The sequence below is a fragment of the Botryllus schlosseri genome, chromosome 8 (assembly GCF_051294905.1).
Source record: "Botryllus schlosseri isolate E-star chromosome 8, Bs_hap1, whole genome shotgun sequence".
NCBI classification, from domain to species: Eukaryota; Metazoa; Chordata; class Ascidiacea; order Stolidobranchia; family Styelidae; genus Botryllus; species Botryllus schlosseri.
Window position 1 is genome coordinate 14,665,815 of NC_137243.1, and position 25,239 is coordinate 14,691,053.

The 25,239-nt window shown below is 40.8% G+C and overlaps 3 protein-coding genes across 3 annotated transcripts in view; 2 read left to right on the plus strand and 1 right to left on the minus strand.

The window, feature by feature from the left end:
• The window catches only part of LOC145444240 (CCN family member 2-like), a 288,076-nt gene that overhangs the window by 142,083 nt on the left and 120,754 nt on the right, over window positions 1-25,239 (minus strand). The window lies entirely within an intron of this gene.
• The window catches only part of LOC145444211 (vacuolar protein sorting-associated protein 8 homolog), a 153,450-nt gene that overhangs the window by 102,410 nt on the left and 25,801 nt on the right, over window positions 1-25,239 (plus strand). The gene's annotated exons all lie outside the window — the stretch shown is intronic.
• On the plus strand, window positions 6,133-18,938 carry LOC145444232 (cytochrome P450 2U1-like). Its single transcript, XM_080322179.1, has 9 exons — window positions 6,133-11,003; window positions 11,255-11,400; window positions 11,455-11,557; window positions 13,102-13,211; window positions 13,278-13,399; window positions 15,993-16,114; window positions 17,391-17,535; window positions 18,145-18,305; window positions 18,376-18,938. The coding sequence occupies exons 1-9, from the start codon at window positions 10,752-10,754 to the stop codon at window positions 18,691-18,693; spliced, it is 1,479 nt and encodes a 492-aa protein (XP_080178305.1). The 5' UTR covers window positions 6,133-10,751; the 3' UTR covers window positions 18,694-18,938.

A 25,239-nucleotide genomic window follows, 5' to 3' on the forward strand; every position in this document is an offset into this window, starting at 1 on the left:
CATCCGTGTTAAATTAGACCATACCGATTTATAGGTATGCAAGTAGCATTTGTTACCATTGAGCATCATTTATTATCGGGCGACATCTACTATCATGCCGACCACTGTTACATATTATCAAACAACGGTCACAATCGGCTCATTTTCAAAATGACATTGAACCAAATTATAACATAACATATATATTTCGAGGTAGCATAAACATATGCGCGCAGTAAATTCATTATTATTTTTTCTTCAGTGACGTAATGGAATACATTATGCGTCACTTATAGATTTATTCCATCCATTCCATGAACATGGGAATATTTAACCCCGTCTCCTATACTAAACCGGGTGGAAACTCAAAACGTGCTAATGCGGGCGATGTTGTACATACACACACATAAGTTTTATCATCATTTTTATGCATGACGTCACTGAATACCTAATATCATGTCGACCAGCAGTATTTAGTTCATTATCGGGCGCCAATCAATGTTATGTCGACCGGTGTCTGTTCACAATTGGTCGACATGTATCATCAAGGCGACCCGCGTTACATACGAGGGGTGGATTTATAATCGCGCTACTATCATCCGTGTGAGCTTGTACCCTACTGATTCATATGTAGTCCGGATCAAGCCGTTATATGTCACTGGCAATTTTTGTACTATTCGCAATAAGCATGACAAGGACAGGAACAAATTATGCTCAATTCCTGTTGGATGAGCAATATATATATATGATTAAAAGTGGTTATTATTGTAAATTTGTTATTTGTGATATCGTGTGACTGCATTACGTCATGATGACACTGCGTTACAGTCAACAATGAATAATGAAGTTATATTGCAGGGTGGTGGAAGGGAGGAGGTGGGAAATATAGTTAAATTGCATTATGTCACGCTTGGTAGTGACATGCAATGTGATTGGGGCGCCCTGGCGCTGCGCTCCGCTCGCGCCATGGCTCGTCCGCTTGTCGTATCTCAGCTTTCGTGGCATATATCTAATGAGTAATGCAGCTACAATGAATTGCTTATATATTCCCATAAACGAATACCTAAGTAATGCAGCAATACTGCAATATTGCACAGATGTTGTAACCCGTCCGACAGCCAACAACAAATTGAGCATCATTTCTGTCCAGCTGGTCATATGAAGTTATATTGCAGGGTGGTGGAAGGGAGGAGGTGGGAAATACAGTTAAATTGCATTATGTCACGCTTGGTAGTGACATGCAATGTGATTGGGGCGCCCTGGCGCTGCGCTCCGCTCGCGCCATGGCTCGTCCGCTTGTCGTATCTCAGCTTTCGTGGCATATATCTAATGACTAATGCAGCTACAATGAATTGCTTATATATTCCCATAAACGGATACCTAAGTAATGCAGCCAAACTGCAATATTGCATGGATGTGGTAACCCGTCCGGCAGCCAACAACAAATTGGGCAGCATTTCTGTCCTGCTGGTCATACTCACAGTAGACATTAGAAGAAGGGTGACATACGACGAGCGGACGAGCCATGGCGCGAGCGGAGCGCAGCGCCAGGGCGCCCCAATCACATTGCATGCCACTACCAAGCGTGACATGCTATTTTACTGTATTTCCCACCGCCTCCCTTCCACCACCCTGCAATATAACTTCATTATTACCTATCATTTACGGTGACGGTATTGTAAATTTGTTATTTGTGATATCGTGTGACTGCATTACGTCACGATGACACTGCGTTACAGTCAACAATGAATAATGAAGTTATATTGCAGGGTGGTGGAAGGGAGGAGGTGGGAAATATAGTTAAATTGCATTATGTCACGCTTGGTAGTGACATGCAATGTGATTGGGGCGCCCTGGCGCTGCGCTCCGCTCGCGCCATGGCTCGTCCGCTTGTCGTATCTCAGCTTTCGTGGCATATATCTAATGACTAATGCAGCTACAATGAATTGCTTATATATTCCCATAAACGAATACCTAAGTAATGCAGCCAAACTGCAATATTTTGCATGGATGTGGTAACCCGTCCGGCAGCCAACAACAAATTGGGCAGCATTTCTGTCCTGCTGGTCATACTCACAGTAGACATTAGAAGAAGGGTGACATACGACGAGCGGACGAGCCATGGCGCAAGCGGAGCGCCAGGGCGCCCCAATCACATTGCATGCCACTACCAAGCGTGACATGCTATTTTACTGTATTTCCCACCGCCTCCCTTCCACCACCATGCAATATAACTTCATTATTACCTATCATTTACGGTGACGGTGCGATCGATGTTTTCATTGCAGATAGGCAATGACGGGCGCCTTCCCTCTTGTGCAGTATGTTTCAATGACATCAGGGATCAAAATTATGACAAATATCATGCATGTGTCTGTCTACCGCATACCGTGACACGGATTCGGAAAAACGCCTATTGCAAAAGGTCGGGCCGTATTGCCGATTCAAGTAACAGACATAGACTAGGGACTCAAACTATGACTCGTACGTCTGAACATCTACATTTTTATTTTGTTTGCAATCCTACTCCACCTAAGATACATGAGTATAGTCATAAATATGTATTATACATGTACTAATATTATGATAAATAGCATGCGTTTATATGTTTACCGCACACCTTAACATGGATATGTAATAAATGAATAGGCAGTAATGCCGTATCAGGAAACAGGAAGCGAGACAGACTCAACCGTTTAAAAACTGCTATTATTCATTTTGTTTCACCCATACTCCGTATAACACCGTATCAAGTTTATTTATATATTACACCGAATCGTTACATCTGATACGCAGTATATATATCGTGATGTAAGGAATAAAAAGAATGATAAATATCCTGCGCGTTTATGTTAACCGGACACCTTAACACGGATTTGTGAGAACGCCTATCGCGAATTTTAGTTCGTATCGTTGTCACACGTAACAGATAGAGACTCGGACTCGGTCTCGAATGGTTGAAAGTTACATTTCATTTTTTCAAACATACTCCACCTACGACGCAGTATCAAGTATGTCTATATAAATGTGTTGAACCGAATCGGTATCCCTCTTCCACAGACAGGATTTCGTGACGTCACGAATATACAATTATGAAACATAGCGTGCGTGTCTTTGTTCACTGGACACCCTAACGCATATTTCTAATAACGTAAACAGCAAACGGCTCGTCAGTAATGCCGTCTCAGGTAACAGAGATAGACTCGGACTCGGGTTGCGCCGCGTGAAAATTTATATTTGTTTCTGTTTTTCCACCATATTCAACGTAAGAGACAGCGCTGCCTATGTATATGTATAGGCATTGGACCGAATCGGTAACCCTTATATGCATACTATATTCTGTTAGGTCAAGAATAAAAAGTTATGGTCAGTATCCTACGTGTGTATGTTTACATCATACATTATTCCGATTTTGTACGAAGCATAATGCAAACGTATGCCGTAATGTCGTCTCATGTAACACACAGACTCTCGGATTCATACTCGGACTCGGCTGTTCGAAACCGCTGTCTTTCATTTGTTTTAACCATACTCCACATCATATAATGTAATAAGTACGTTTATGTATATTCGTTCACCGAATCGATCCATGGGCCGCATAATCTACTATGTGACGTCACGAGTACTGATTATGAATAATTATGACATCAATAATGCCTCCCCTTATTGTCACAGTGCGTTGGTATCGATTTTGTATGAAGCATAATGCAGACATATGCCGTAATGTCGTCTCATGTAACACACAGACTCTCGGACTTTATTGTCACAGTGCGTTGGTATCGATTTTGTATGAAGCATAATGCAAACGTATGCCGTAATGTCGTCTCACGTAACACACAGACTCTCGGACTCATACTTGGACTCGGCCATTCGAAAATCGCTATCTTTCATTTGTTTTAACCATACTCCACATCATAGAATATAATAAGTACATTTATGTATATTTTTCAACCGAATCGGACCATGTGCCGCATAATGCACTATGTGACGTCACGAATAAAAGTATGAATTATTACGACATCATTCATACCTTCCATTTAACGTGACGGTATGTCAATCGTTTCTCGCGCATAGTAGTATTGGCGGGTGAGACATATAACACGTGCTCTAAACACAAACTAAATTGTCGCCCTTAGAGCCATAAGGCTAGCATGGGGAATATTTTCATGCTCTAAATGTTTCCCGGTTTTCTCTAAATGTCCCGTTTGGATTTAGAGGAATATAACATCAAATGTAGAATCTCAGGTATATCGGGCGACATTCATAGCCCCAACCGGGCAGTACCGGGACCCTAGCCCACATCCAACACCAATATCTCCATTCCCCCAACCCTAATATCCGTCTGTTCAAATGCAAAAAAATATTTTGACATTTATAAAATTGTATCGTGTTTATGGGGAAACATTTACGGGTGTCATGGGGAGCACTGTTTTGATCCCGGGCATAGGGCCTATATTAGGCTTACCATACGTCCTCTTTTAAGAGGATTTGTCCTCTTTTTTGACTTTTTTGAAAGTGTCCTCGGAGGACGGCCTTTTGTCCTCTTTTTTGAAAATGTAGGTCTGATATGCCGCAAATTAGCACAGAAGTGACGGTCCGGCGGATATTTCGGAGTGAAAAACGGTGAATTTAGCTCTGAGCGAAAAGATGACCTTTATTTTTTTTTTTTAGTCATCCACCTGGCAATGTAGAGTAAAAGACGGTATTTTGAGATCTGAGCGCAAGTGATGACCTTTTTTTTTTTTAGTCAACCGACCGCAAAGTGGGAAAAATTCACCGGTTTTTGAGAATTCTACTCCGGTTTTGTATCTTGCAAAATTCTGAAAAAGTGTCCTCTTTTTGCATTTTCAAAATATGGTAAGCCTAGCCTATATCGAAGAAGCGCCGAAGAATCTGTAGCCGAACAGTGGTACGAGGAGGGTGGTGACATTTTTTGGTGATCATCTTCCGAAATCCTGCACTCATAATACTTTAGATCAGGCATGCCAAACATACTGCCGCCTGAAGCAATTCTGGGCAGATTAAAAAATCTTGTATTATCCAGCACATTTCTAACAAATGTTGGGATTTTTAGTATGAAATACGCGTCCTTAAATTAACCTTCAATAGCGCAAATGTCGAGCATGTTCATAGGCCACATTATAACCATCCGACAGTGGTATTGCAGTTTCATTCTACTCAACTTTAGCAACAAGTCGGTGACATTGCCACTCAATTTCGTGAAGGCAAAAATTGCACTCTCAATTGAAAGTTTTATGGAAAAAATCATCTTAAAGTAGTGAAATTGCAAAACCGTCATATGCAGGTTACATGAAGAGTAGAATAGTTACACAAAATATAATTCAAATATCTCAGTACGGTATCACTTTTGATCTGAGAGTACCCTGTCTCCAGAGAAACCCGTCTCGGGATTTCATGAAAATTAACCGAATTCCAACCGGCGTTGACGGTTAAAGGGGCACTGCGCTCTAAAAATGATGTGGTTTCAAATTGAAGGTAAAAACGAACCAAAACTTTTGGCCGCGGCCATTTCCTTCAGAACGCCACCGTAATGGAGCTGCAATTTATTGAAATTTCTACAAGACCAGCTGCTGCGGCTGCTTAACCCGTTACATAGCACGATATCCTCACCGTCGCACTTGCTCGACGCGATTAGGCAGTCACGCAGAGAACGAATTTTAGATAGTTGTCAGCCGATGTTATGAAAAAAATGTGTCTAAGCTTCGTTCTCTGCGTGACTGCCTTATCGCGTCGAGCAAGTGCGACGATGAAGACATCGTGCCATGTAACGGGTTAAGCAGCCGCGCCAGCTGGTCTTGTAGAAATTTCAATAAATTGCAGCTCCATTACGGTGGCGTTCTAAAGGAAACGGCTGCGGCCAAAAATTTTCGCTCGTTTTTACCTTCAATTTCAGACCACATCATTTTTAGAGCGCAGTGCCCCTTTAAGTTAAATCTCTCAAATTCCTGAAAACGCAGGGCTAACACCAGACTATCTACGACTAAAACATAGAGAGCACAGAAATATACCAACTTCTATTGTCGTTAGAGCCACTGTTTCTGCGGTTTTTTTAGTTGTAAAATTATGCCATAACAGTGTAAATACTTTCAAAAAACATGTTGTATGAGCCTACGAACAGTTACCGCCCGATATAGGTGACGTATATCGATATGGGATGATTGGAACCCTCAAAATGGTCGGTTCAACGTTAATAGTACAGATATTTCGTCAAAGGAGCTATATTTACCCTATATTTTCAATTGTCAATGTCAATCGACTGTGACGTCACAACGGAATATTTGTGACGTCATGGCTTTAAAAAAACATGTTTTAAATTAGGGCCTTGATTTAAACATGTTTGTTTCAAACTGATTTTTGTTTTAAATGCAACCCTATTTATAACCAATCATCGCATTTATTCGCCTTCCGTTGATTGCGAATAACAGAATAGAACCCCTATGGTCCGTAATATGATATAATGCTTGATAGTAAAGTATACGCAAGCGAAAAACAAGGTCATGAGGTTCGAGGGAACATTATGGAATCAGTCTACTGGCGCGGCCAGCGAGTAGCCTGAAGGTCTGAATCCGTCCCGCGCCGTAAGTTCATTTTGACCCTTCTGCTGTAGGTGGTCAATACGTCTACTGTTTCCGAGCACTCAATTAGGTTTTACTACTTGCACCGCTTGCTCAAGTGTTTGTTCCCATCACTTGAACAAGGCAAAATTGCTCACTCCTTACGCTTTGGATTCAAAAAAAGTGGAAAGTAGTTCTGGGATGTGTTTGCATAGCATAAAGAACGCGAAAATACTCCCAGTATTACGATGACTGAATAGAATATATACTTTTCCTGACACCGTTTTTTTAATCATATTTTCGAAGATTGTACTCATTTGTAGTGTTATTATTAGTCATTTTGAGCTAGCGGCTAATATATATCTCGAAATTTCCAGAGTAATCACCTCCGATCAACTGCTAAAGGTATATGCATGCAATTGCAAACCCTCGGCCAAATATCTTTTTCGAAACTATATTTACGAGAGTTCTTTTCAGACAGTTCATCTCTACTTCGAAATGAAGTAGCTGTGACATGTCTTGGGAATCGCTACTGGTGCCTGTAAATGAGTAAAACCTTACGACATCACATTTACGCGAGTAGAAACGCTGACTAATACTTTGATCACCTCTGCTAGGTACTCGAAATACTAGGGTGCCGCGAGGTCAAAACGTTTGGGAAGCACGGAGCTACGTTATACTGGTTATAGCCAGTCACGTAAAGCTATGAAATCACCCAAATTATATCATCATTTCTTAGTATATACATTTCAGTAGTGTGACGTGGCCTGAGATGAATTAAGACATTTGTGATTCACAGATCACTAACTTTCAACTAGATTGGACTAACCCAGATTCACATAAAATCTCTGCATGGCTCTTCCGATATTACATTATCAGTCAAAGTTATTCTGACGACAATTATTATATCATGCCGAAACTGTTTTGTTTAGAATGTCGCTGAGGATTAGATCAAGCATATCCCAACTTCCTAGTACTACTATAAGTGAAATGCAATAACTATTGTGAATCCTCCTGTATGGTTATCTGATCCGCGTAAGCGGTGTCCTAAAAGAGGCCAGAACTGGAGATGCGCAATCGTGATATAGGATATCGGCCTGGTGTAAATGACCATTGCAGTCGTAAAACACCATAGACATCACAAACAACGACAACAACAACTATTGGGGAAGAGATGTATCAATATTGTATTTAATAAATTCGAATATTAATGATTCACATAATATGAGCATATGCAGATATTGAAGTATTATGCGTATAAGTGAGGAGTTGAGTATTGTCAGCGAACAGTGTTGTCCTCGGTGAGGAGGTTGCAACGATATCATTCACAGAGTGAAAAGGCCCGGCTCAGGTACTGACCCTGGGAGTATACAGCAAAGGAAACCCGGTCGGAAGATCACTCGGCGGCGTCGTTTTCACACGAGCAAATGGCGCTCTCTCTCGCTCGATGGTAATGCGACTAATAAACAACGCCGTAAGGAATACAGGTTGATTGAAGTCACTCTGTATACTCTTTGGAAACTATTTAGAAAAGGAAATCAGACCCCTCATCAACTAGTCCAAGAAATCGACAGGACTAATTGGACTACATCCGATGAACGTATAACTTATTTGCATAAATTAGATGTGATTTTGTTGAGAGGATTCCTTCCTATGAAGAGGGTATGTAGGTAATAATTATCACATTTTTGACGGGTGCCGGCATCCGCCTTCTCATCAACTTGCACATGTTCGTAAAGCACGTCGTCGAATTAAAAATACCGATACGACAGCGTTCATAATAGTGTCGCGTTTCACGTCGGGCTTTGGCACGACGTGACCACGTGATATAGGCTACAGTACTGCACTACTGTATTCGTGAGAATGATATTTTCGAGTGCCGAATTCACCAATTGAAGAATTCTCTGGTAGTCGCACTGAATCCCAGTCTGTGCTCGAAATTACCGACCCACCATCTGACATATATGTTCCACCTGCCGACAAACACCAGTTCATTTTATTCGCTTGTGCTTTTTATGTTATCTCCTGTTACTATTAACTCGGTGTATAGGCCTGTTGTTTGCAGCGGATTTGAGCGGATTTGCGTTTTACGACGGTGTCAGGACGCAAGACTCACACATCAAAAAAACATTCACATGTTACTATATTTTATAGGGGTTATGTATGGAATAGACAAGATTCAGAGAATGAAGAAAATCAGTCGTAGCAGATGAAGCCTGATTTATTACAGAAAATCATTGAGCCATGGCACTCAAATTCCCCTACGTAATATAGTTTCAATGCCCATCGCCCAACCATATTCTGGAGACGGACTCGTTGTAGGAAATTTAAGCTCACGAGCCCATAAATCTTTGAAATTGACGCTACACAATAATTTTCACAAAACCGCGCACTGACGAACAACGTCCGCCCTTATCATGCCAACATCGCTATGGCTGTAGATCAGAGGTCTCAAACTCAAATGAGCTCGCGGGCCAGTTTTCCAGTTTCGACGACGCCGTGGGCCGCAGCGTTATAGGGGTATTTTACGTCTTTCCAAGTAGGACTTATTTGGCGGGAATGAATTTTCCTATTGAAAGTGAGCCGATCCAGCAGACTGACAGTAAACACACATCGTCCAAATGTGATTTACGTTTGTATCAATTTAGGCCTGGCACGAAAAGAATATTCACATTTATAACTATTTGAATAGAATTGTTGTTGTACTTGATATATATTAACTGTAAAATATAGACACCATATGGGCGGACAAATGCATGATGCCATCAAACAGCTATCGGGTTATAATTTTCAGCTACTATGAATATTTTGAATCCAACAGATTTATAATAGAGAATGATCTGATATCAAAACATTTTTAAGTTGAGCATTGTAATTCCAATCCAGGATTCGGGTATACTTCTGATAAGTAGACTATTAATCTCATGGACAAATATCTTCAAATATAGGAGCAGATATATAATATAAATATAATAATGAATGTGTCCTAGTTATTGAAATGTCGGAACGCCGAACGGCCCATTGCTGTTACATCGTTGGAGCGTACCACCACGGTACTCGGTACCTTTAAGTGGCCTTAAAAACATAGATTAGCGACCACAGATGGGACTAACAGATTGCCAATGGTTGCCATACTTGCATAGTTAGCGAAATACCAAGCTGCGACCTTCTGATCTATTACTATATTCCCCTGATACGCGATTAGTTTGTTGCGTCTATGGTTCAAACAAATTTACGGCATTCCGAGTCACTCCAAGTCCACTCGAGTCATTTTCATTTTGCCATCGAGTTAGCCCGAGTCTGAGTAATTCTAAGAAAGGTCGCGTCCAAGTCCAACTCACAAATTTCAGTGTAGAATCGTCTAAGGGTCCGATTTTGTCACCATGAATTGGAAATGTGGCGAAATAGTGAATGTTCCACTGCATGGTAGCGTTTGCAATTGATGTGATAGTGAAGTGCGATGAATAGTTTAAGACTTTCGGAGCAATTTAAGAGGGAGTTTTCACTTCATAACCTGAAAAGATATATGTGACACTTATATTTTGTCAAATTAATAACTATCTAAAATGTCGTCGCGGGCCGCAGAAAATGCTCTGGCGGGCCGCGTGTTTGAGACCTCTGCTGTAGATCAAGGCTTCTTCTATAGGCTATCGCTATTCCCAACGTTATGAGCGCATTCCTGTCTTTTCGTTTTATCGCAGTTTTGTATGGTTTTGAAATGATGAAATCAATAATAAAATCTGAATTGAACTGAACGGCCTATACGGCCTATACGCAGTGTGAAGCTCAGTGCATAGTTTCATAATAATTTCGTCATCTCGTTTTCGATGCTATTCGCAGATTAGCGGTCAGCCAGTGTTGGCAGTTGGCGCATTTGGAAGCCAAATTTCGGAATTTTGGCTCATTTTCATACTGGCTGTCATCAGGATAGTGAGTTTGGCACGTTGGCCTCATTTTGGAACTTTCGACTTTGATCGACTATCACAATGTAAGTTTGTTGACAGCAATAAACGTGCGCTGAGATTCATGGCTGGTGAGTCACTATATTTTACGAAAAATTCGGCTCCCAGAGCCTTCTCACAGTTGGCAACTCTGGTCTGGTCTGGCCTATATAATTAGTTCACAGCAGAACGTTGCAAGGCTGCCATGGTTAGATTCCTCCATAATGATGTTTTGTTGATCGTGTTGTTGTAGAAGATGCTCGTCTCCGTAGGCCTTTACGAATTACTAGCGGCAGTGTTAGTGCTGTTGTTCGTATATTTTCGTCGAAATCGTGAAAATCTACCACCCGGTCCCTGGGGACTGCCAGTGTTCGGTTACTTACCTTTCGTCGGTAAGTATCCGTCAAGAAGTTACTTTGAACTTTCAAAGAAATACGGACCCATCATTAACGTGAAACTGGGATCTAAAAATGTCGTCGTCCTTAACGACTACGAAAGCATACAGGAAGTGAGTCATTTTATTTCACTTCCAAATGTAAATACAGCCTAAGATTGCTAGCAACTGCATAGTTCACTCTGTACTACTGATACACATTAAAAAGTCAAAATATACTTAGAACATGTATAATCTAACCGACGGGAACGATGGGTATATATCAGTGATTCCCGAACTGTGTGCCGTTCTTGAAAATCTTGATAGTTCAACTAATGCCGATGTAGAGGCCTTTGTCATCTTAATAAGGGCTCTCTATACGGCAGGCGCTTGTGAAACAGAGCGATGTGTTTTCCGATCGTCCTCGCAACGAGTTCATTCATAAAATATCCGAAGGTTACGGAATGATCTTCCGGAAGTTCAACGAGGAGTACAAGATTCATAGAAAGTTCACTCTCACCACTTTGAGGGGGTATGTGTATATTTCGGCTGATTTAACTGACCGACTCATCATGATTTAATGCAGGCTCGGATTTGGGAAAAGAGGCATGGAAAGCAAAATAGTCGAAGAGATTGAAAACTTGTGCGACGAAATTGGATCGCGAAACGGGAAACCCTTCCATTGTCAGGTACCAAAACGAATATTTTCTAAACATCGAAAACATTTATATCAGTGGACAACTGGACATAGGCCAGTGGTTCTCAACTGGGGGTTCGAGAAACATTTTAAGGGGGTCCGCGAAACATCTAAATTTGCAAAATGGTCGATAACCTAATTTGTATAATTGGGGAAATCACGATGCAGTTTCGCTTCAGAACTGCCAAAGCTTTAGGAATAACATCAACAAATCGGAACTCTCTAAATGTAGCTGTCTGCTACATATATATAGGTATCTGATTCGGGAATACTAAAATTTAGGATGGCTGTCAGATTCCCATAGAAAATGGACATATAGAAGCCTTGTCATGTATGAACATGAGTTTTAAAAACCATGTCCGCGTTTTCATGGAATTAACATGAGATGGTGCGACGCATGTCATTTCCATGTTAGAATCCATGAAAAAATTTTACAGTGAACTTTTCCAAAATAACTTCAAGATGAGCTGCTCGATAGAAATGTCTATAGGCTGGATGTTATATGTTCATTAAAAATTCTATTTCTCAAATTTGGTGCCATATATGTTATGATCATACCTAAAGGTGTCGTCGGAAGCGTTACGCGTTATTATTACATTCACCACCACCTATCGTTCTGAAAATAGATTGTCGGCACTTGTTCATATCAAATCTAAGACGCAGATTTACAAGACACGATCACGTATTTCAAGAAATGCAGCTACAGAATTCGCTTTGAACTAATAAAAGTCTACCCAATTTTTACATAAATCGTAGAGGTTATTTTCAAGAAAATACATTTTATTGCTGTTTATGACTAGCCTACAGTTAATATTTACACGAGACAGATTACGGTTGCACGATTGAGTTTGAGTGAAATTTGAAGTGATACTTTGGGAGTCTGCGGGAGTCCGTGACGGTCCAAAAGGGGTCCGTGAAAACAAAAAGGTTGAGAACCACTGATATAGCCGTATCCAAGGGGCAAAGGTCCCATGCCCCAACCCCCAAAATTTTTCGAATTCGAAATTATGTGGAAGTAGTAGTGGAGTATTTTAGGACATATATATTCAACTTAGAATGTTTCTTCGCGCTTCGCGCGATTTAGTTCCACTAGATGTTTTTATTTAAATACGGGTGACCCCGAAAACTGCAGCTGTTGGGATGTTAGGAGTGTGAAGCCTGCAAGTGCCTGGCTATTAGGCATCGGCATTTCAGCGCCAGTCATCTCCGCGCCAGGACATATCAAGACATGTAAAGTTTCGGCTAACATGCGACTTCGACAAATGCGCTCCCAGGAACATTAATAAAGCCTTGGCACACACGCATGTTTACCAAAGCCTTTGATTACTTCTGCTCGTAATGGAAAAATATAGTATTGCTTCTACCTGTACTCGAGTATCATCAATGACTACTCAAACCACATCTGGACAACACTAACTACAATTTCGAGTTGAACATTAGTTCTCTCCTAAAATGCTCGTGCCGTGCTATCAATTTTTGGGTCACTCCTGTTATGCATCGCATTCCCTTTTTATCCTTGTGAAGCATTCGTTGCAGGACACACTGGTAGCTGCCGTGTCAAATGTGATATGCAATGTCGTTCTGGGGTCACGATTTTCTTACGATGATGAAGATTTCAAGGGGATGCTCAAGGCTGTTAATGCGTTGTGAGTTCTCTGCCCGACGATAACCAACCATTGAGTTGCACGTGTTATTGCTATATGTATTATTAGGTTCTCGGACAAAGTCTATGCATTTTGTGTCAATATGCTAATACTCGCACCCCAACTGAGATTCATTCCGCCATTCTCTACAGCACACAAGCGGATATTCGAAGATATCGATTACGTTGTGGGTAAGCCACTCTGTGCAGCACTAGGCACGAAGTCTAATCTTAACATTGATCACTAGAATGCAGTGTTGGGATGACTCATTACTTGACTCGAGTCAGACTCGAGTAATCTTTTTCGTATGACTTGACTCGACTCGATTCACTATGCTAAAATGACTTGACTTGACTTGACTTGACTCGGCGTATCAGAAATGTGGATTGACTCGTGACTCTCGACTCGACCAATTCAATGATCGTGGGTGCCTCCATTGTTCTCTCACAAATAAATTGACCGCAAACGAAGTGATCGAAGCTTACAGCTTACGTTGTCATAAACTATAGCATAGCAAAGTAATTTAAAAGCAAAATGTATATTTCTGTTCTCTGTTTTACCTTAAACGAACCTCTAGTTTTATTGAAATTGAATTCGAAAACGGTTTATATCAGGGGTGTCAAACATACGACCCGCCAGACGATTTCATCTGGCCCGCGAAGCAATTCTGAGTAGATTAAAAAATTCCTAATTTTCCAGCACAAATTTCGAGATATTTTGCAGGAAATACTTCCATTTTCATAAACCCCATTATAACCACCCGACTACGTCGCTTTGGTTTCACTCTAGTAACCAGTCTTACCACACCAATAACATGTCGGTGAAATCGACATCCAATTTCAAGAAAGCAAAAAGTGCTAACCAAGTTCAGCAAGTTTTATACAAATATCGACCAAACTTAGTTATTCACAGAAGCGAAAACGCCAATGCGAAACCGTTATATGCAGTTTAAATGTAAAATATATAAGTGCCACAAATATATAATTGAAATATATATGGTCACACTGCTGTGTCACTATAGATAACTAACCTACGGATAGATGGGCAACACGTGACTTACGGTCGAGTGATGCGACAACGGCAGATTTGTTGTCGCTTCATAGAATGAAACGGGAGCGTAATTGCTAAGCCCATAGATGACGACCCGAGCGCTCAAATTAAATAAAGTTGATCTTATTTGAAAGCTACAGTCGCGCTGATTCTGATGATACACATTAAGCTTTCATCAAGGCAATTGAACCACCCCGAAATAGCCTTCAAAGCCTGAAAATCGGCATTGTTATAAACAATTGCAATGGCGCAGCACAATGACCATAACAACGGTCCGGGCGTGGTTGCGATTGTTTAGAATAATGCCGATTTTCATATTTTGAAGGCTATTTCGGGGTGGTTCCATTGCCTTGATGAAAATTTAATGTATATTATCAGAATCAGTGCGACTGTAGCTTTCAAATAAGATCAACTTTATTTAATTTGAGCGCCCGGGTCGTCATCTATGGGCTTAGCAATTACGCTCCCGTTTCATGCTATGAAGCGACAACAAATCTGCCGTTGTCGCATCACACGACCGTGAGTCACGTGTTGCCCATCTATCCGTAGGTTAGTTATCTATAGTGTCACTTTCGACCCAATAGATCCCCAGACATGAGAGAAACCGGACTCGCGGTTTAATAATAATAAACCAATTTCCAATCAAAATCTTGTATTGCTCACAACGAATATGCAGGGCTAACGCCAGATTACGACTAAATAAAAGGTAGCATAGAATATGCCAACTTGTATCGTCGTTAACGCCACTGATTTAGCGTTTCATAGCTGTATGCAATCAGACAATCATCGTATATTGCCAATTCCATTGTTCTCGAATAAAGGTGTTGCGACTTGCTACTTCGAAAACCTTACGATAATTGCATTATCTGTATATGATTTAGGGTATTTAAGTGAAGAGCAAGAGCACGGGGTAACATTTTGGAATCAGTTGACTGGTCCGGCACGCGAGCGATTTGAAAGCTTGAATCCGGCACGCGACGCCATTTCAGTTTGACACCCCTGGTTTATATATTCCTCAACCATTGGCGAAGGCTCGAATTGTACCATATCAATTTGTTAATGAGTAATGTATTGCATCTTATCCTCTATTTTGGCTAGTAACTATAAATTGAGGCTATGCAATTACTTACGTAGTTTAACAGTTCTACGTATATGTGAGCGATACAGCGCCTTCTTGCGAGTATATTCATCTATATTCGTCCATCGGTTCAGAATCAATGACCACTCAATCTCTATTTTAGACAGTTAGCAAAATGCAATGACGTAATCAGGCCTCATACTTCGCAAAGGCAACTTGACTTGAATTGTGACTTGACTCGTCACATGAGTTGACTTGACTCGAGTCACCTCCAAATATCGAGTGACTTGACTTGATTCGAGTCAAAATGTGCAATTACTTGTGATTCGAATGTAGTGACTTGATCCCAACACTGCTAGAAGGACTTATGATATTAGATAATATTTTATCCACCATGTTAGACACAGTGGACGTCTGAATAGGCCTACTGCCGGTCGCTCGCACCATTACAGTCCTACGTGGAGCGCGGCCATTGCGACCTACCTTATTACAACTTTGTTTAATTGTTCCCTACATGGATAAATATAACTAGAGTTCTATATATCCCTATGGTCCCCTACTATATTTAAAGTTAATGATTTCATGCAAGAATAAAAGCAAATGCATCAGATATTTTGTAATTTTTGCAGTTAGTAACAAGCCTTTCCTCTTTCTAGAAATTCTCAGAAAGATCTTGGAGGAACACAAACGATCACTGGACCCAGACAATCCACGTGATTTTATTGATCATTATTTAATTCGCATGCAAAGTAATGATACGAACGACGTGTCGTTCTGTGTGAGTATATACTAGATCAGGTGCGGGTGACATACGACCCGCGGACCGTTTCCTGTCATGCATTAGAATGAAGCACTACAGCACACTCACGGCCACACCAATATCTCCCACTACAATTGTTTACGGCGGCAGGCATCTAATTAAGTACACTGCTCTTTCATAAATTCACTTTTTATACTTTCTATATGCTAACAACGAGAGAGATATTATTTCGCTAGCCGATGATCACAAATAGATGTTTGATGGTTATGTAACAACTCCGAAATCCTGCCCGCCGACCTGGGCGGGGTTGTCGAACAAATTTTTAGCCTACTCCACCCTCGAATCTTGCACGATTCCAAATCAAGACCCATGACTGTAAGCATTTTCATATTGTTACTCCTGTTCCGCCCACGTCTCCGCAAAATTGAAATTCGAGACCTAGGCTCCTACTTCAGATACTCGTATGGCATTAGTATTGCGTCGAGACTGCTACGTAAAACCCTGATCCCGACTCGCATTGCAAATTAGGCTTTGAAATTACTATCCAATCGGAAGTAGAGAGAAATTTACCTCGACTCTGACTTCTGACTCTGCATCAACTTTGTTAACTTGCTCTTAAAGAGCACAAGTAACGATTTCCAGAACATGTCAAAACTACTTAAAGTCGAAGTATAAAAGAAAAGGTCAGAACACTACTAAAGTAAGTAGTTTCGAGGTAGAGGGGTCGCATGCAGTTTTTCGGAGGTGGCTATACATTCGAGCTGACCAATGTTAACATAGATGGGTACAATTTTCCAGTTATATACTTAGATACCGTGATACAAGGGCGATTTGATGCGGCTTTTATGACAATTTCATTTACAAAAGTGATGCAAGCTACTTTTTAAAATCCAATGTATAAAAAGTAAGTGTTCAAGTAGAAGTAAAAGTAGTCTAATAACATAACCACTCGAGTAGATCGTGCAAGTAGGCAAAATCTACACGAGTACTCAGAAAAGTAGATTTACTTTAGATCTTACTCAGACACCCTCCAATCCAAAACTGTGACTCTGACTCTGCCAAATACCGACTCCGCCATATCGAATTTAGTTACTCTCACTGCCTGCCCGCATAAATTCAGAAGTGAGACTCTGGCTCCGAATTCCAAGTATCCAAAAATATACTGACTTGCACTCCGGCTCGCGACTGTGCCTCCAACTCACCAGTCCTGCTGAACTAGTTCCCTAGCCCTGGACGAGATTTACTTCCATATTCGCTGTAGCAATTTGAACCCTTCAAACGAAGCCTTTTGTAGGAAGAACAACTCTATCAAATACTTCGAGATTTGTTTGTTGCGGGCACTGAAACGACTTCGAGCACTCTTAGATGGGCTGTGTTGGTTTTCGCGCATCGTCCAGACATTCAACGGAAAGTCCACGAAGAAGTTAAACAAGTTATTGGTGATTACTAGATATGCATATTATAGCAAATTATTTAGTCGTGTTAGTCGTCACGCTATCGCATGATTTCTGTCGGAATAATTGGACTAGAAAATAGCTGACAATCGTATTGTTATCTGATATAATAGCTCGTCCCCTCCCATGGGAATAAGGCATTATTCAATCCGACCATGCAGTCCTGCAATACTGACTATGGCGGACTGAGAGAGAGAGAGAGAAAGAGAGATCAGATTTATTTTCGCCTGCTCCGTCGACATGCTCTGACGAGGGAGATATGATACGACCTTAGTATGCACCACCAATTTTTCTCCTCCATGCTATCCGTGGATGCTAAGTGCTTAGCGGGATAGCCGCGGATACCAGTTTTTCGAGTCTTTGGCCTGACCCGGCCGGGATTGAACCCAAGACCTACCGATCAAGAAGCCGGACGCATCACCATTACATCTCGAACAACGGACTGGTGTTCCGTCCTGGTTCTGACTCTTTATAGGCTGTAAATAAACCATATATCCTGCTTCATAGGTATGGGTATACGTATCTGGTTAAACATGTGAACCATGGGTATTGGGTGCTGTTACAATCTCACAAGTGATGTCGATGATTCTTCAGGTGTCGGATTGCCGTCAATGAAACACAAAGATGGCATGCCCTATGTAAGCGCGTTCATCCTTGAGCTTATGAGACACAGGACTCTGGTTCCTCTCGCAGTCCCTCACGCAACTGTCCGACATGTGTCATTCCGAGGATACGACTTGGCTAAAGGGCAGATGGTTAGTAGGCCCTATATCAAGTGAAAATTGATTATTTTCCGACAAGTGATCATTTCCTGAATTGTTTCAGGTTTTAGCCAACATATGGGCTGTCCATCACGATCCGAAGAACTTCGAAAATCCGTCAGAATTCAATCCTGAGCGGTTTCTGGACGGGGACGGGACATTCAACAAAAATCCAAGAGTGATCCCTTTTTCAGTCGGCCCTCGATCTTGTCTTGGGGAACAGCTAGCAAGAATGGAAATATTTCTATTCCTAACCAGCATAGTTCAACGTTTTGAGATTGTTGCTGATTCGTCGCGGCGGTTACCCGAATTACACGACGGTAATTCCGGAATAGCGGAGGTCCCGACGATGTTCCACGTTTCGTTTAAGAATAGACTATGATTTCAATATTGATAATATCCGTCTCAACTATCAACTCAACCCCATTTCCGTGTAGCTCAACGTCAACTGTTCATGATGAAGCAGGTAGGGGCGAACGGGGACAATTGTAACAATTTTCAGATTTTTTGCTCTAAATCCCTTTTTCATGGAAATTTACTTATCAAATTTTTACATGATAAAACTAGCAACCTTATACTTGATATAAAAGCAAATACGGAACTTACGTTAATGATACACGATGAAAATTTTGCGTTTGAAAATCGCTTCTTAAGTGTACCCTCTACCCCGGGGCAATTGTAACACCATATGGAGCAATTGTAGCAACGTCATTTACGAACAAAAGCTACAATCAATATTAGATTGCTGTAATTATGTAAAAAATCAAAGAAAAGGAAGTTGATATGCTTTTGGTCTACACCTGGACACTATTTTGACTTGTGAATACAGATAGCACTTTAGCACATTTCACGGGCCAAAGTGTAACAAACAATAATATTGTAGCTTCCTATATCAATCCCTAATAGCTCTACACTTTTTATTATCTTTCACATTCAAGAAAATAATTCATGTCTCTACATACTAAGTTTATGGAGGTCCTTTCCATTTTCTTTCTTCCGTTTTCCTCTCAAATAATGGTTGTGTTCTGAGTATTGTGAAGAAAAATGTCACAATGAATCGAGAAAGTGAAAGTGCAATAACCGCTTAGTTTGAATAAATTGGTCGGGCCGTGGTATAAAATGAACATAGAAATCTATCGACATATATCCTATTGGTCATCAATATGTAAATCTGTGGTAGAACACCCGGTGAATTATGTGAAGCGTCCCCGGTGAATTATGTGAAGCGTCCCCCTTCGTTTCGAATGTTTCCAGTCAAATGCCGGTAGATATGATGACGGCAATACTGGAACCGGTATTACCGATTGGCCCTGGCTCTTAGGATATAACGCGTTTTGCGTTGATATAAGATGAGCAAATTAGCATTGTACCAGTACACGAGGAATGGCAATTCAGCATTGACAAGATATAATCATAACGGGGCTGAAGTAATAGGATATTACAATTGCCCCTAACACGCCCGGTCGTGAAACTTGTGCCAATACGGTGCTTTCATAGTTTTCATATCAATATAGTTACGCCGTGGTAATATCGTCACAGCTATACACAGCAGTTTGCAACAAATCAGCAAGCTTCTATTTTTATATACAAAATATCCTCTACAGAAGAATATTTGCTCGGGTATAGTGAAAACAGCCCGAGAATTCCCCAGTTACTCTTTCTAATTGGAGGGTTACACTACTTCTACTTGACAAACTGAAAATAGCGAAAAGTAAGTAAGTAGATCACAAAATATTACGAAGTAGAAGTAGCTAAGATTATATCGACTTGAGTAAGTACCAAAAGTAAAGGAAAACTACTTGAGTACTTCGAAAAAGTAGAAGTACTTCGTTACTAACCACCTCTGCATAAGGGTTGTAGTGCACCGATAAGGTAATATAGTTAGTTTTATCCTGAAAGTCATGAAGTAGAGGCTATTTTGCTGAATAGCCAGCTCACGCTAATTAGCATATCTTGAGCTGCATAAAGAGTGAAATGACAGATATCACATCATCGACGATTAGCGGGCTCAAAGGCAAGATATTTTATTCAAGTCGGATAGCGTCCATTGTTGACATTTTCAGAAATTTTAATTCATGGGTGTTTGAAGTATATTTCATAAAAATGCGAGTGATACAGCTAGAGTAGACATAAAAATTGCCATAATGACCCGGATTTGTTTCTACTTATGTGACCAGTACATGATAAACATTACATTTCACCAAGAGAGCTTACAAAGAGTAGGCTACTTTTGGCACTTTGGGAGATCAATTTAAATGCCGGCACCTTTGCAAGCATGACGCTGAAACTCCGCTCTTATGGACTAGGGGTATAAAGTCAAATCTTATATGCTATTTGGAGTTGCTATTTTTTGGTCCGAGCCAGCGAATCACCATGATGATTGTAATTTAGAATATTTTAACCCAGATATCAAATTAACGACAGAGAGATATCAATCAAGGTAGACGGTAAAAGCACATGATGGCGGATTACTGCCAGTGTCTATCGTAACTTAGCTGTCCACAACCACCAGGCGGAAGTCGTACAAGAGGACTTTCCTGCCGATGACTTCCATCAAATTTGATTAAATAACTTATAGACCAGAGATATCTAGAACTAGAAGTTCTATCTAGAAGTTATAGATATCCCTGTTATAGACTGTTCGGATAACACATTAAATTAATAAATTCAATAGTATATTCATATTGAAATAAACTCGATTATTTTCGGCTGACACTCGTCTGGGGTAATCGTCAGCAACTCGTGGAGAATTCAAAATAACACACGTATATCAACAATCGTATGACAAAATATGACGTCACCAGTATGAAATGTCGAATACCAGCCCAGCGCCCCTGATATTATTCTTACCTTCCATGATAAAATTTTTGTGTTGGTCAGTGTTATAGCATAGTGTCCTATATGGTGTCGACACAAGCAAATCTCACGGCTCAGTGAAATTGTATCACGTCACAATTTCCATTTGGCTACAGGCAATTTGACGGTCATTTTTGACCCGCTTGCCGAGCATCAAATTTGGTAAAACGGGTATCAATCGAAAGCTGACTCTGCACTGATTACGATAATATAAATTTTATTCCGCTTGTGGCCCCGGAACTCCCACAATCAGCCTCGAACTTTTCATTGTTATGGAGATTGGCATTGGGACGCAGCAATGCTGTCTGGCGAAACGAGAGAGTAGCTCATGATGAAACAATGCTGTCTGGCGAAACGAGAGTGTAGCTCAAGAGAAAAAGGTCCAAAAAGCATTGTTGCGTCCCAATGCCAACCTCCATAACAATGAAAAATTCGAGGCTGATTGTGGGGGTTCCAGGGCCGCAAGCGGAATAAAATTTATATTTTCGTCATCAGTGCAGAGTCAGCTTTCGATTGATACCCGTTTTACCAAATTTAATGCTCGGCAAGCCGGTCAAAAATGACCGTCAAATTGCCTGTAGCCAAATGGAAATTGTGACACAATTTCACTGAGCCGTGAGATTTGCTTGTGTCGACACCATATAGGACACTTTGGTTATAGTATAGAATGTAAACATGGAATGGCAATAACGACCGATTTTGCAGCTTCGTTCCGCTTCGCTGAGGCTGGAGTTAGAATTGTTTTGCGTAAGCGACTGTCGGATTTCTGGCAATCCAAAAGTTATCTTTCAGAACGCAGAATTTACTGAATCTGGTGTTAATCGAAAGCTACTGTTGCATTGATCACGAAAATAATAATTAAAAGATGATCAGGCTCCAGACTTCGATGAAAAAACGCCCTCAACATCTGAAATGTGCATTGTTCAGAACAATCGGATAACCGCAAAACAATGACAATAACGATGACCCGTTGCGGCTCTCCGAAATGGATAACTAAATTCGCTATGGTATATCTTGATTGTGTCATTCATCTTCGCAGTAAGATTCAGGACAGTCACTCAATGATTAGCATAGTAATTCCGTTATGAAAGTCGGCAATATATCGGTGCGCGCTGATCTACCAGATACTCGACTTCGACAGCGTAATTACCAGGGCTGTGGAGTCGGAGTCGGAGTCGGTGGAGTCGGAGTCGGGGTAATTTTCGGTTGATGGAGTCGGAGTCGGGGTCGTGAAAACTATAATAGCTGGAGTCGGAGTCGGAGTCGGAGTCGGTGGGAAAATACTGACTGGAGTCGGAGTCGGAGTTTATGAGAATGACCCTGACTTCGACTCCGACTCCGACTCCAACTTCTCTAGCATGAAAACACTTGCTTTCAAAGAATTTTCAATATAATTTTTATGTACCACCAATCACTGTTATTATTAACCATGCAGATCAGGTGCGGCCAGCCCGTGGCACGCAGGTCAAATTTGGCACAGGAAAAGGTTAGGTGTGGTCTGCGAGGTAATTCTCGAAATTATTTATGACATCAGGTACAATTGCAAGGGCAACCAAAATTTGATTAGCATGAACGCGAAATTTGATGATGACTAAAATAACAGTTCTGACGCCAGGGGCCAGCAACATTTATCCCAGATCTTCGTATATGACCATAAAGTAGAATATTTCATAGCAGATTTATTTACCTTGAAATTTTTCTCGGTACTTCGCATGATTCAATGTCACTAGATTTGTTGCATTCAGTATTTGAGCCCCCTTCTGAAAATTATAAATACATATTATTCACCGAATTGAGTCTAACTATTCGCAATTAGGAGATAACGTGTCGTCCAACATGCCGCATCGCTTGTGTACTCGCAGCGAGATCGCCGACAAAACATTTGCACAAAATGATAGAGGCATGTTCAGTGTTCACTGATACCGTCGATTTTGCTATGTCTAAACGTCGAATAATCTTGTCCTTGTCAAATGAGCCCAGTAGTATACAGATGCGATCCCCAATGTGTGTTAGCGACATATTTATTGATATAGCCTAATTCAGTCGTTATCTTGCAAAAAAAAATTCGCGCTTCGCGCGACTAGGGCCTGATTGCGAACTGCACAGTTGCATGACATATTGTGATCAATTTAGAGCGTATTAATATATGTCCTCTTTGCAATGTAACCTAATTCGGTTCGCTCCTATCGACGACTAAAAAAAGGTTATCAACATTCCAGTTGCCCGCGCATTGGTTCGTAAATCTCCGGTGTCCCTTTCGCCGAAAAAGTTGCCCACCCCTGATATAGATAAAATTAGACATTACTTGCAAATTGCAACTCAGTTGCAGAGGGGAAGAAAATCGCAAGATGAGTTTTCCCGATGCAGTCAAAATTGATGCAATTTTTGGAATTATATCATAATACTGTGACAGAGGAAATGCATCGGCTGGTTTTGTAAAATTGTAAAAATGATGTAAATATGACGAAACGATGCTTCCCACTTGACAAAATTAAAAATATTTGTAGTGTAGCTTAGCTGTTTGGGTCGAACAAATGATTAAGAAAGACTGCAAGTCCCAATCCTTGAATACTTGATTAAGTACATGTAGACTAGACATAGGCTATGGTCTTTGACTACTGAACTAAATTCCATTTATGATCAATGTCTTAGTAAGAGTGTGTGTGCTTGTAATCAGGATAGTGTGCAATGACAAAATTAGTAAGTTCAATCTCTTTATTAGTTGCTGACTCATACACAAGAGCTGCACTTGGATTTTACATCTACATTTCTATTATACAGGATTGGATATCTGCCATATTTGAATGATTCATACATTTCAGGATATTAGAGAGTCCATATTATAAAAACTTGAAAAAGGAAGGATATTTAGCAAATCTTTCTTTCATGTTAATTGCATAGTGGATATTTCAAGCTGTGCCACAATGAAACAATTTAGCATGCCACCGTTAATCATATGTTTGCATATGTTTAATGGTTGTATGATAGTCATTCAACCGACAATGTGGCATATAATTTTCGAAGTAAATTGGTAATAATGCTGGAGTCGGAGTCGGGAATCGGAGTCGTAGTCGGTATACGTTTAAAGACCCAGGAGTCGGAGTCGGAGTCAGAGTCGGTATATTGAAAATGTGTGGAGTCGGAGCCGGAGCCGGAGTCGGTGGTAAAATTTACTGACTCCACAGCCCTGGTAATTACTACGCTAATCATCGAGTCACAGCCTTGAAACCGGGTACAGGGCTAAATGACAGCATCAAAATATACCATACTAAATCCTGTCACCCAACTCGTTATGGAAAACAGTAAAAATCGACAAAGACCAATTGCGACTTCGCTACGGACGGATCGACAATAACAAAGTCGTCAAAGGCATCTGGCAGTGACAGTCACGTGATTTTCCGAGTGTCCGCATATATATAACTAACCTACGGAGGTTAGTTATCTATAGTCCACAGCCACACCATCTTTGAGTACACGCTGATGTTACACTCTATAGTCTATAGCAGGGGTTCTCAACTTCCCTCGTATAGCGGGCCGCATTTTCACACTAAAAGACGCCGCGGGCCGCAGAACTTTATCACCATGTATTTGTGAACCACTATTAAATTTAGGCTACTGTAGCCTATTTACCAGTCTTATACGGGAATTTAGTACATTTTTATGCATTCTAAAGCATTAATGGAGAGCGTTCTTAAGTTTGCAGTTGCTGTTTTTTGTAAGGATATCTATTTTCAAGTGGCGCAAGTAGTCTAAATCCCTTCATGGAGCGTACATTCTATTCGTTGCCATGTTGGTATGTGTACCCTTCAAACCCTTCCACCAGAGAACCGAACTCGCTCTCTCAATGCGTGAGAGAGCAAGTATAAAAATTACGGTGACATTTTCGTTGCAGAGGTCATTATCACTTTGAGCTCTCAGTGATATAAGAAGTCAGACGTTCGGGGACATTTCTGAGCAAACCAATCAACTCTTCCCCTCTCCTTGCATGACTGGAGCCTTACACCAATAGTTACAGAAGTCAGCTTTGTCAAATTGATGTTTTTCACTGGTCCCCTTCCCACGTTTGCCCCGT

Excerpts from the sequence above, each read along its gene's own strand:
- LOC145444232 (XM_080322179.1), top strand. The coding sequence starts at position 10,752 with ATGCTCGTCTCCGTAGGCCTTTACGAATTACTAGCGGCAGTGTTAGTG. Across the intron at positions 13,212-13,277 it reads CTCAAGGCTGTTAATGCGTT|GTTCTCGGACAAAGTCTATG; the intron begins GTGAGTTCTCTG and ends ATGTATTATTAG. Across the intron at positions 13,400-15,992 it reads AGATATCGATTACGTTGTGG|AAATTCTCAGAAAGATCTTG; the intron begins GTAAGCCACTCT and ends TCCTCTTTCTAG.